This window comes from Caretta caretta, chromosome 3 (assembly GCF_965140235.1).
Source record: "Caretta caretta isolate rCarCar2 chromosome 3, rCarCar1.hap1, whole genome shotgun sequence".
In the NCBI taxonomy this organism is placed as follows: Eukaryota; Metazoa; Chordata; order Testudines; family Cheloniidae; genus Caretta; species Caretta caretta.
In genome coordinates, this window is record NC_134208.1 from 75705054 (window position 1) to 75717467 (window position 12414).

The window sequence follows — 12414 nt, forward strand, 5'->3', positions numbered from 1 at the left end:
ACTAATACAGTTAAATATCATGCATTAGATTTTCAGAGGTTAATCTGTACTGCACATGAAAAAAAATGAAAGTTGTACTGTTTATCTATATAAGCTTGAACTTGCACACACTTCTAGTTTTCAACAAGCTGAGTTAATAGAAATGACACTACTGAGAATCTATATGACAGCAGAAACCAAATGTATCTAACCGCACATCCATCATTAGGAGATGCTTTGGTATATTAAATTATGTAATGTCTTGTTTCCTATAAATCTACATATAAGGAGACATGCATCTTGAATGATATTTAGAAAAAAAGAGGAAGTTTCAGTGTATTTTGTACTCCGAAAGGGAAAAGGGTTTGCAGTACTGCAAAAATGTATCAGAAATGAACATATGTGAGTGGAGAGAATATACAGAAAAAAAGTTACATTAGACTAAACATTTCTGTTTTATCAGTGAAAATGATAAGCTTTCATCTGCTGGTTATCTTTTGTTTAAAGAAGTCATTTTCTGTTTACAGTGAAGTGCCCTGATAGATACTGTTTAAGGCAAATGAGCAAAAAGCAAAGAATTATACATGTTAGCAAGCCAGGAACATAGTGGTTGTACAGAAAAGTGTCCCTGCAATTTAGCTGTTTTTAATGAACTACTACCAGTACTACCAGTGAAAATATTTTAATTTACATTACACTCCAGTGATTACTTAGGGTCCCACTCCTGCAAGCTGCTCCACATGGGTTGACTCATTTGCCCACACGGAGACTCATTTACTTCAGTGAGACTCTTCATAGGCTCAGGGACTCACCCCCAATATGAAGCAGTTTGCTGGATCCTGGCCTAATGAATGATCTGAAAATATAATCCCATACATCACTTACTAGCTCTGTCCATGAGCTAGTCACTAGAGTTTAAACTAAATTTATCAATTCACTGAAAGCAGACCTTCAGTAATATATCTGAGTTTGTGCTTTAGTAATTTACAGGACCTCTTTTTGACAGTTCTCTTTCATACAGTACACAGTGAGAAATATAATCAGTTCAATATCACAGCAATTCCAAAATACTGACATTTAATGGCTTCATCTATATCAAGGACAATTTTGAATGTATTATTTGTGAAAGATTTTTTATAGCATAATTACAATAGGAGTCTCAATATTACAGAAGAAAGTTAACATGAGGTCTTATTAAGAGAAACTTTTTCTGTATGTACTATTTGGCATGCGCAGATGAGATATATTAAATATATCTAATCTATCACATTAAACTGGCTTCTATCGTATACAATCTCTTATTGTTTTAGCTGGAAAATGTATTGAAGTGAATGTTTTCCTACATCAAAAAATCCTACCCTTCATGGTAAAACACAAAGAAGCTGTATGCCTGCCTTCTCCTACAAGCATGAGGTCTAAAGACTTTTAAATATTTAATAACAAAACTACTGAACAGCATCTCAGAAAACAGAGCCCGTTGTAATACCTCAGTATTTTGAGCACTGACCTGCTAAATCCAGAAACAGATATGGCTCCCCTGTTTCCTGTCCAAGATAAATTCAGCCACTGTACGAGAGTGCAGCGAGACAGTAGGTATTCCAGAGATGTGTCATTTATCCTTGCCCAGTAGGGTTGTAAACTGAGGTGAATGTATTGTAGAGGATCACAGCAATGCTGATATAGTAGCTTACAAGTCTGTGCTAGTCTACACAGGTCTGGTACTGTAAGGTGACTCAATATCAACTGAATGAGCTACATTAAAAACACAAAAAACAGATCACAGAATTCACAGTGTGAAGGGAAACTTGCCAAGCAGTAAGAAAATATACTGTAATTACAAAGTTAACATTTTTATTTAAAGTAGTGTCTCAAATAAACCATAGATTAACAATTAAATAAGAAATCACCACCTTATCAGTTAGATAACATTAAGCAACAGAGGAAAAGCAGTTCAGCATATAAAAGAAACAGAAGCTTTCTGACTATTAAGAAGCTTCTTACCCAAGCTAATTGAAACAGTTGTATAAATGTAAACCCTATGTTTACGTAGCTTCCTTCACAGTCTGCTCTTTCAGTTGATCAGACACTGAGTTGACATCCTCTCTCTTCTTCCCTGCATTTGTTTTTCTACTAGTAGCACATTTGCAACAGACAACAATTAGACTCTGCTCCATAGGTGCTGGAACTAAGAGTGCTGCTGCACCCCTGGGGTTGAAGTGGTTCCCGTCATATACAGGGTTTACAGTTTGGTTCAATGGCTCTCAGCATCCCCACTATACAAATAGTTCCAGCACCCCTGCTCTGCTCCAATCTCCCCATTCTCTGATCTTCCGCGGATTTAGCCCTCTGTTCCCTGCTGTAAGATTCAACTATGCTTCAGCCTCAGCCCTACACCTCCCAGGCCCCATGGTTCTGGCTGAAGTCCAACTAAGTAAATGAGACCAGTGTACAACTCCCACTTTCTGACTCTTTTTTCCTAGACCTAGACTAATCATGTTCTTGCTTTGTGCTTGGGGTTCATCCCTTCCCTGTGCCAGATGTAACTCTGAACACAAGTTCTTTAGCTAGTACCAAAGCAAACAGCCATGACTCCAAAATACTCCCCAATCTGCCTCCCCAGCCCTACTACACACCTTATAATGCCCTATTTCAATTACTCTTGCTTTCCCTACCTTGTTCCGCTTGTAAACATGGCTAAATATAAATATGGATACTCATTTAAAAAGGGGGAGGGGGGGAAGGAAAACTACCACACAAAAACTTTTGTTAGATTAAAGATTGATAGAAAATACATTCAATCATTACACTCACTAACAATTAAAGAAATCGCCAGTTAAGTCAACATTAACACACACAAACACATAAAGGCAAATGATTTAGAGACTGTCAAATTTTTTTCCAACAGAATACTTATTGACCTCTAAACACAGATTCGTTGAACGCGAAACATTTAGAAACAATGTGCCAGTTTTGACAAAAAAGTTTGCTTAAAAACAAAAATTGAAATAAACGTTTTGCTCCACTTAACCTTTACCGAACATGTTTTTTTATTTCAATTTTTTAAATTTTATATATTATAAAATCAAATCAAAATAGGAATGAAACATTTCAATTTTGTAAAAACAAAATATTTCTATGAACACAAAATGAATTCCCCCCCCCACTAGATTTTCATTTAACAGGACATTTCAACACTTTTGTGTGTTCTGTTTCAGAATGGAAGAAATTTCTAAGTCACAAAATTCCCTGCAAAATGAAACATCTGGTTCCCACCCTGCTCTAGATTCAGTACTCAGATATAATAAACACAAACTCAATCTCGGCTTCACACATCCTTTAATTTCTAACATACAAACAATACAATTTGTGCACACATTCAATTCCTTACAACCACACAACTTTAACTGCAGTCTTAATGTTCTTCCATGTACAAACAACAGACTTCACTAGTACACGTTTACAGGGAAACTCTTTAACTAGCTGAGGTTGGAGTTTAGGTTGTATATTTCAGTGAGACTGTGAAGAACTGAACATGCATTTTGTGGTCGGTTGCATGTTGCAATAGAAAGGAAATATATTGCACAGCTGAGGAGTTAGTGCTTTTAGGTATTGTGATATATGAATGATAACTTCATGGGAGTCGAGGTAGCATGACATTAATATTGGCTTAACTAAAGTTCCTTGATTTCTGCATGGTTAAGAAATGCACTTAGAGCTACAGTTGCTTAACAAAGTTCTTTGTGTGCTTCTATTATACTTCTAAAACATATGCTTTCACTAAAATTATAGTAGTGCTTGTAACTTTCACCTATTCCATTTTTTATAATCCACCATAAATATATATTTTCTGAATAGTCACTACTCCTTCTGAGTTTTTTTCCACTGCAGTAAAATATCCACTGTTCATCTAAGATCTTTAGTGAGTTATAGTGCTCTCCTGTTGAACAGGCAAGCTGACCAACAAAGGGTATACAAGTCAGCAAAACCTACTTTCAGAATTATGCTGACATAATTTCTGATAAATTAACATTAATTTCAACTGTAATGAAAACTGGAGCTGGAGAACATCAAAGTTTGGCTAAATGGAAAAAAATACTTTGACTTCTGAGCACTACAAACAGTGGCAAGACTATGAAAAGCTCACCAGTGTCCCTTTAAACTAATTATTTTAAAAGTATTTCCTAAGTGACAGAACACTAACTCTATACCACCTGAGATGAAATCTCTTACTACATCAGTCTCTTAACCAGAAAAGTTAATCCCAACATTTTATTTTATTTACTAAAATTAGAGTATTTTGTAATATCTAAAATGAAAAAAAGGATAATGAAATGTCACTTAGGGTACATCTTCACTACCTGCCGATCGATCTATCGGGGATCGATTTATCACCTCTCAACTAGATGAGATAAATCGATCCCCGAATTGACGCCTGTACTCCACCTCGGCAGGAGGAGTAAGCAGAATCAACAGGGGAGCCGCCGCGCTCAACTCGCTGCCGTGAGTATGGCCAGGTAAGTCGAACTAAGATACTTCGACTTCAGCTACACGAATAGCGTAGCTGAAGTTGCATATCTTAGTTCGAACCCCGCCCCCTCCCCTCGTGTAGCCCAGGCCTAAGATTATGACATTGAGATGTAAATACTTTTTGCTCACTTTTGATTAAACAAATAACAGGTCCTAAGCCTACAGGCTAACCACCATTAATCATTGCTAGTCTAGAGTCTGCTGTCTGTCAAAAACCTGCTGTGTGTGTGTGTGTGTGTGTGTGTATCCTAGCATAAAGTACAATTTTATACTATAATGAATATGTTATGTGCTATACTATTCTGTGTTCAGGACAACTCCCAGAATGCAGCTGAACTGAATATCTGCTTTTGAAAACTAATCTCATGACATGTGGAGTTTCCTTCAAACTGTTTTACTATGCATTGATGAAGAATTATGGCAGCTGCCATCTTTGTTACAAAAAAAAACAACAACAGAGGGTATTTAAAACCGATATATGATTTCAACAGAAAGGAAACAGAATACAAAAAGATAGTTGTTTTCTTAGGATAAGACACAAAAAAAATTATAAAAAATCGGATATATACTTTTTCTCTTTTCCAAAATGAAAAAGTACAGATTACCCTGCTTTTAAAGAGGATAACTCATTAGATCAATATATGCCAAACAACAGCATGAACATTCATATATTGAACCTGCATTCAAAGCACCAGTTTGGAAATCTCCACTCACAGCTCTAAAGAATTATCAGTGAACAAACTCAAAAAGAAAAAAAGGAAAAGGTTACTCTTTATACACAGTAAAGATAATCATCTATCCTACATCTCCATTTTGTCATCATATCCCATGTTCTCACATTGCAGCAACTCAGTTGTTTGCGATGAGCTCAAGATGTATATACAAGATTACAGAAATACAGTATATAACATTTCCCTTCCTCCATTAAGGCACACGGTATTTATAAAGTTATGAACTGATGGATTCTCACCAACCCCAGGGAGTTCATCAGACAATCACTAACATGACTCGGCCCTCTGGCTAAGTCTCAAATTCTTCAGTTACAAATGTCACCGGGGCTGGTAAGCCAGAATGATGTGACCACCCCAGAAAGGACGAGGGGGAAAAGGACAGCAGAGAGAATGTAAGAATACTTATAAACTAAAAACCTGATACACGCCTTTTATCATCATCTACACCCAGTCTTTAGTCCCATTTCCCAATAACTTCTCTTACCTCTCAGGCAAGTCCAGTTTCCTAAGAAGGCATGCCTCAACTCTAGCCAAACTCAGTACCTTTTCCCCAAGATTATAGTCTCTCCTCCTACCTCTTTCTGGAGCTGTTTTTCCCGTGGCACTCCTTCAGCCTCCCAGTCTCCTTGGGTGTTGACTCTGCTCTCTCCCCCATGGAATGAGCTAGGTCTGGGCTTATATAAAACCCTAGGCCCCTCTCACTGCCAGCATCCTCTGGGAGGACTGGTTAATTGGAGTCAACTAGCTGGATTTTTCTTTTTCCCCCCCACCTGAGAGTTCACTTCCACATTTTGGTGCCAGAGGTAGGACTACTTCCCCAGGAAATTGTGGACCTGCCAGAAAGGTAAGGGAACTTATGGGGAAATGGGACTAAAACTTTGGGTGCAGATCATGATAAACTACCAATACGCCCCTTTATATGTATCCCTACATTATTTTTTGTACCCTTTCCCCACCACCACCCTTTTGGTGGTGGTCAGGTCATCCTGGCTCATCAGACTTGGTAACATTTGGGGCTGTGTTTGGGGCTTTGCTGGAGGGCCAAGTCACATTAGTGTTTGTCTTCTGAACTCCCTGGAGCTGATGAAAATCTACTGGTTCATACAGGTAAGAACCAATTTCCCATCAGACTGTTTAGCTCTTCAATGCCTGGAATATATCTTTAACAATACTGTAACCACTAAATGTACTGTAAAAGCGGCAGAGTCCTGTAGCACCTTATAGACTAACAGACGTATTGGAGCATAAGCTTTCGTGGGTGAATACCCACTTCTCAGATACAAAGTGGGTATTCACCCACGAAAGCTTATGCTCCAATACATCTGTTAGTCCATAAGGTGCTACAGGACTCTTTGCCACTTTTACAGATCCAGACTAACACGGCTAACCCTCTGATACTTAAATGTACTGTGTTTATCTACAGTAAATTTATTCAGCAATAGCATTTTAATTTGAGCAAAAGCAAATTACAACTTCACTTAACCAATAATTTCCTTTCCAAGACTGAGTCAAGTTTGCACAGACTCTGGATTCTACATTAGCTCCTTATTCAGAACAAAGTTCCCCTGGGTGAGAGTCTATGTTGCCAGAAAGAAATTATCAGGTAAATGGCATTATAATTTTCCATCTCCATGACCAGGTCTGCTACAGCAGTACGTCAGCAAGCACCTAAGCTATGAAAAAGGGAGCATAGACAAGCTATCAGGAAAAAAGTGTGTACCAGAAGCACTGATGAAAAAAAGACAGGAAGGGGCGACAGTATACTCCAGCTCTCTATCCTTATAGCAAATGGCTCCTTAAGAGGGAATATACAGCCCTAAGTACCATGTGACTAAAGGTTTTATCAGCAAATGCACATATATTCAATGCAAAGTAAATGTGTGGAGAGAGTGTCAATTGACTGCTTTGCAAAATTTGTCCACTGATGTTTTTCTTTACTCAAGTTGCCAAAGCCACTCAGGTGGAGCAGGCTTTCATTTTTACTGAGGAAGCAACTTCCATCACCTATGTGCCTCAGGATGCAGGCTTTGACCGACGTGGAAAAGATATACTGCAAAATGTCAGTGTCTTTTCTAGAGTTAAAGAATGGAGTACACAAAGGGTGGGGGGGGAGGGGGGAGAGAGACACTGTTTTAAAAGGATCTTCCCGTCAGAGACAGGAATCAAATAATCTAGAGCCTTGAAAGGAAAAAGCCAGGGCCCAGTGGATTCTCTTATGACCCATGGACTTCCTGGTGCCAAATGGCAGAGAGAAAGCATAGAGTTTTAAAGGGATCCCTTGGGTTGGATATCTGCATAATAGTTGACCAAAGGGTGGCCCATGAGGTTTCTACGGAGAGCCAATAGCCCACTGGTGGTCATAATCATTGCGAAATGTGTGTCTGGATAATATTTAAAGAGTTATGTATTTATACTAAAAATTATGTTCTCAAGGTGTTGGAGTTAAGGCAGACCACCAGGAGGTGAAATAGCTTGGAAATGTTATTTTCAGGCAGGAGGTAACCGATACCTATTTCCCTGTCTGGTCATGTGTGTATTATATGTCTCACAATATAGGTCTATCTGCATATTAAGTCAGAACTGAGAGATTGCAAAATCTGAAAGAGAGGAAGTTTGCAGGAGGAAACAAAGAGCAAGAGGGAGGGGTCCTATTTATTAATAAAGAAAAAGGACTGTTCTCATATATCTTGGGGTTCAAGGGAACACATGGTACCCTTCACGTAGGAGGCAAATGGACTGTCTTGAAAGGACGGTCACAGATAACCTGGCTGTAAAGTGCTACATGGATTTTGGATGTACAATACTCTACAAGGCATGAGAGTATCTTGTTAATTAAGTCTAGGTTCTAGAATGCATGTTGTGATTTTATTTTATATGTAACCATTTGTTTCCAATACTTCTACTTGTTGTTACTGGAATCTCTGTGCTTTGCTAAATAAACTTAGATATGTATATAGTAAAATCAAATGTAAGTAAAGCAGAGAGATGTGATCTGAGGTGAAACCGGTAAGCTGGGGTGTTCTGTTTGTTTGGTAGCAGCAAATCTGTGAACCCTGCAAGTGTTCGATGGATGAGGGGCTGGACACACACAAACATAAAAGTCCTTGATACCTGAGAGACCATATAAATGCATTCATGAAACCCAACATTTAAAAAAAAAAATGGGTAAAAAACAGGTAAAAGCAGTACACTGAAAGGAGAGAAAAATGGAGACACACAAATAGGAGACAGGAGTTCGTAGGCACAACAGAAATGGATCCAAAACATTTCTTTGCCGATACCTTTAAGGACCTAGATAAGAATGTGACCACCAAAGAAGCCTTTTGTTAATCCAACAGACTAGTACACTGCAAATCAGTTTGCTCATCTTTTCTAAAACAGACCTATTTTTAAACACATTTTTCCTAGTTTAAGAAGTATTTTCTTTAAATGACGAAAAAAATAATGAACACAGTAATACATGACAAGATTTTCCGGGGCAGTCTGTGTCCCAGAGTACACTCAAAACAATAAAATGTTTTGCCTGGGTTTTGTGCATTTGAGATATTAGGAGTAACAAAATGTTTATATAAAACTAAACTATTCTGTATGTATTGCGACAGCCTGAAAATGTTTTAGGCCGGAATACAGCTATTTCCCCATTAATTCAGACTGAATCCTGAGCTGATTAGAATAAGGAAACAGTGAGGAATAGGGCCCAGAGTTTGAATATCACACAATTATTATGAAGAATCCGCTTTAAACTGAATGTTGTGTTTTAATACTAAAAACTTTAAATGAAAAGAAAAACTACAGAAACCAAAGTGAGCTGAAAGGAAAACTATTTTCTTTTAAAAGTTCAACCCTTTTGGCCCCTCCTCCTTGCTCCCCTTCCCACAATCTCCACTACTTTCCTCTTACATCCTCTCTTATCTCCTTCGTCCCCACTCATTCCCTTCAGCCAGGTTCTTCCCAGAATAGCTATAATGCACTGGTGCCCAGCTTGGCCCTTTAGATTCTATTCATTGGCCCTCAGGGGTGACTGTGTTAAGAAAAAAAACTTTGCAATTGATTCTGAGTTGAAAATTTGTTCTCTGAGCCATGCCCTGCAATTTTAAAATGGAAAGTGATTGAACCAGCTCCAAACTTGGGGAGGTGGTGGAAGAGAACACCACCTCCCAGCATTTCCCCTTTAACACCAAGAGCAGCTCTGATTCCAGCTAGAAGCACTCTCAGTAGCTGCTGTTGCATTGCAGGGGAAGGAGAATGTAATTGCCTGTTTTATTGCCTTCTTCCTTGCTAGGGTCTGGGAAGCTCAAGGAGAGCTTGCCTGAGTCCCGGGGAATGCCTAGCAAAGGATGGCTCCTCCTCCCCCCCAAACCAGCCAGCACATCCAAAGCGAGGTGAGAAAAAGGAAAAGCTGGAAACCAGTACCAGTTATGGTTCCCCAATTCTCTCCCTTACTACAGATAAGTGAAGCCTACAGACAGCTATAATCTGAGTAGAAGGCTATAGTCCCCAACACAGTGTACAAACAGTTGAGCACATTGTATTCCAGCCACTCCCCACGGCCAATATACCCTCTGCATTGGGGACTACAGGGAGGAAGGGAGAGGAGCTGTCTTTGCTGGCCCTAAAGCTATTGGTGACTTCCCCATGCTGAGTGTATTCTTCCCATAGAACTTACAGGTGGTTCCTGCGTCTTCCGTGTTGCAGAGGAGGGGATCTGCAAATGCACTAGAACAGGACAGACTGATTGTGACCTCTTGACTTTTTCAAAATAGTATGCAAAAGGTTGGAGATCGTGGCTTTAGTGTATTTTGTGTTGTGTTTCAACACTGAATTGGGTGGAAGATGCCGAGATTTTCCCCAATACAAACAATAAATACAAATATGTTGTATAGTAATTATTTTAGGGACAAGAGTCCTGATGCCCGATGTAGACAGTGAAAATGGGAAAGATGGAGGGTTTAAACTATTTTTAAAATGATTTCTATTTCAGTAGTTTGATTTTTAGTATTTTTCCTTCTCTTTCATGTAAAGTTTGGAATTTTTCAAATTAAAGGAATGAAAAGCCACAGCAGTGTGCATGTTACTGGGAAACAGATGAAAAATTCTGAGTTCAAGAGGCAGAACTGAGGGTTTGTAATAGCTAAGTTCAAATGTACATGCTCACAGTCTGGTTACCTGAACATTGACTGGCTAATAACAACCACCAAAAGTATACGGAGTCACTTATTATATGACTATTGAGAAATAACTATACAATGATTATGTAAGTCACACACCCACAACCAGAATGCAAGGAACTGCATAATCAGTGAGAAAAACAAAATAGCTTTGGATCAGTAACTATACAGCATTTCTGCCCTCTGGTTGAGACAATTCCATTTTAGTATAATAAGCATTTTTTCCTTACCTCATAAGGCAGTTTATCAAAATACCCATTAGTTGTCCATTCCCTGAGGGCTGCAACGCTGAACTGTTTATTAAGACTATCCATTTCACAGTCACTCTTTTCTTCATCATCATCTTCATCCAAATCATTCATATCTATCATCAAAGTCTTAAGTGAAAGTACAGGTCTCTCTTTCACACCATGTAGTACTACTGCATCTAATTCAGTGTAATAGTCCTGAAGGGAACTATTTACTTCCAATCGAATTAGATTTGTGGGAAAGTCAATCTGTTTAATACAAGGTGTGAACTGGCGAGCCTGAGGAGAATTCACCTTGGTAGGTGCTTCTGACCAAAGGATTTCCCACCTACAAAAGAAAAATTGCACATATAGTACAGTGATTAATACAAAAAGATGTGTTACTAATGTAAGTTCTGAACTTACGCACAATGTGCTACTCTGGCAAAAGTACATGTATTTAGTAAGTTAGGAACTTGGCTGAGAGGCCAGTTAAGGTTGCTTTATTTCCCCAGACTTCCATAAATATCTGAAAAAGAAAAAAATTAACAGGCTCATCACATATTAAGATTTTACTGTACGTCCTTTGCACTACTGACTGATAGGATGTGTGCTCATGAACAAACAAATGTGTTCTTTTACTAACACAAACATACAAATCCTTGTAACATATCACAATTTATGCAAGTGTGGTAAAAAGGAGAATAACCTTGTATGGTAAACTTCATATATTAGTACATATCTACTAAATATAGAACAGAGGGTCACATGAAGAACCATACAAATACATAGCCAAAACTTCTTCCTAATTCCCCTCCCCACAAGCACATTTTTAACAAAAAACTATATATTAAAGATTATAGCATAAAGTCATTAAAATAGGAGTAGTTAATAATCCAGATAATGACAATTTTTAAAGTGCCTAAGTTCTAGTTTGTTGACTTTTTAGCAGATAAAGCAAGAATTTCTCTTCGAAGTCATTCATTGTGAAATGCCTCTTTAGTAGGGAACAAATTCATGGTCCATTTTGATCAATTTCATTGCATAGATGTTTTTTAAAAAGTAAATTTCATGATTTCACATACTGAAATCAGAAATTTCATGGTGGTGTAATTGCAGGGGTCTGGACCCCAAAAGGAGCTGTGGGGGGACCGCAAAGTTATTTTATGGGAGTTGCGGTATTGCCACCCTTACTTTTGCGTTGCTGCTGACGGTGGTGCTGCCTTCAGAGCTGGGCAGCCAGAGAGTGGCAGCTGCTGGCCAGGCACCCAGCTCTAAAGGCAGCACCCCACCAGCAGCTGCGCAGAAGGGTGGAAATACTACACCATGCCACCCTTAGTTCTGTGCTGCTGCCTTCAGAGCTGGGTCCTCGGCCAGCAGCCGCCACTCTCCAGCCACCCAGCTCTGAAGGCAGCAACCCGCTTCTGGGTCAGGATCCCCAGTTTGAGAAACACTGGACTCCTCCCTCCCATGAAATCTTTATAGTATAGGGTAAAACCACCCAAAAGATCAGATTTCATGGTCCATGACACATTTTTCACATCCATGAATTTGGCAGAGCCCTACTCACTACTTCAATGTTACGGATAAGAATTTAAAAACACAAACTTCAGGTCGTCTTTGATCATTTGTAAATTTCTTGATGTTTTTCTTTTTGTAACAAGCATTTTTTGAACATTTTTATCTTCCCCTGCTAGTACATGGGCCCAATGGCAGGAGTACCAGGAGATGCATGAATTCCCATTCATACATCCGCTCTGATGCACCTCCTTCAGTGAATGG

At 38.8% G+C, this 12414-nt stretch overlaps 1 protein-coding gene across 5 annotated transcripts in view; it reads right to left on the reverse strand.

The window, feature by feature from the left end:
* Positions 1-12414, reverse strand: part of FBXL4 (F-box and leucine rich repeat protein 4) — a 125067-nt gene that overhangs the window by 75191 nt on the left and 37462 nt on the right. For all 5 annotated transcript variants that reach the window (XM_048844947.2, XM_048844944.2, XM_048844946.2 and 2 more), the window contains exons 3-4: positions 10636-10981; positions 1487-1731 (exon numbers count right to left, since the gene is read on the reverse strand). In XM_048844947.2, the coding sequence (XP_048700904.1) occupies positions 1487-1731; positions 10636-10981 (591 nt within the window). The remainder of the gene's footprint in view (positions 1-1486; positions 1732-10635; positions 10982-12414) is intronic.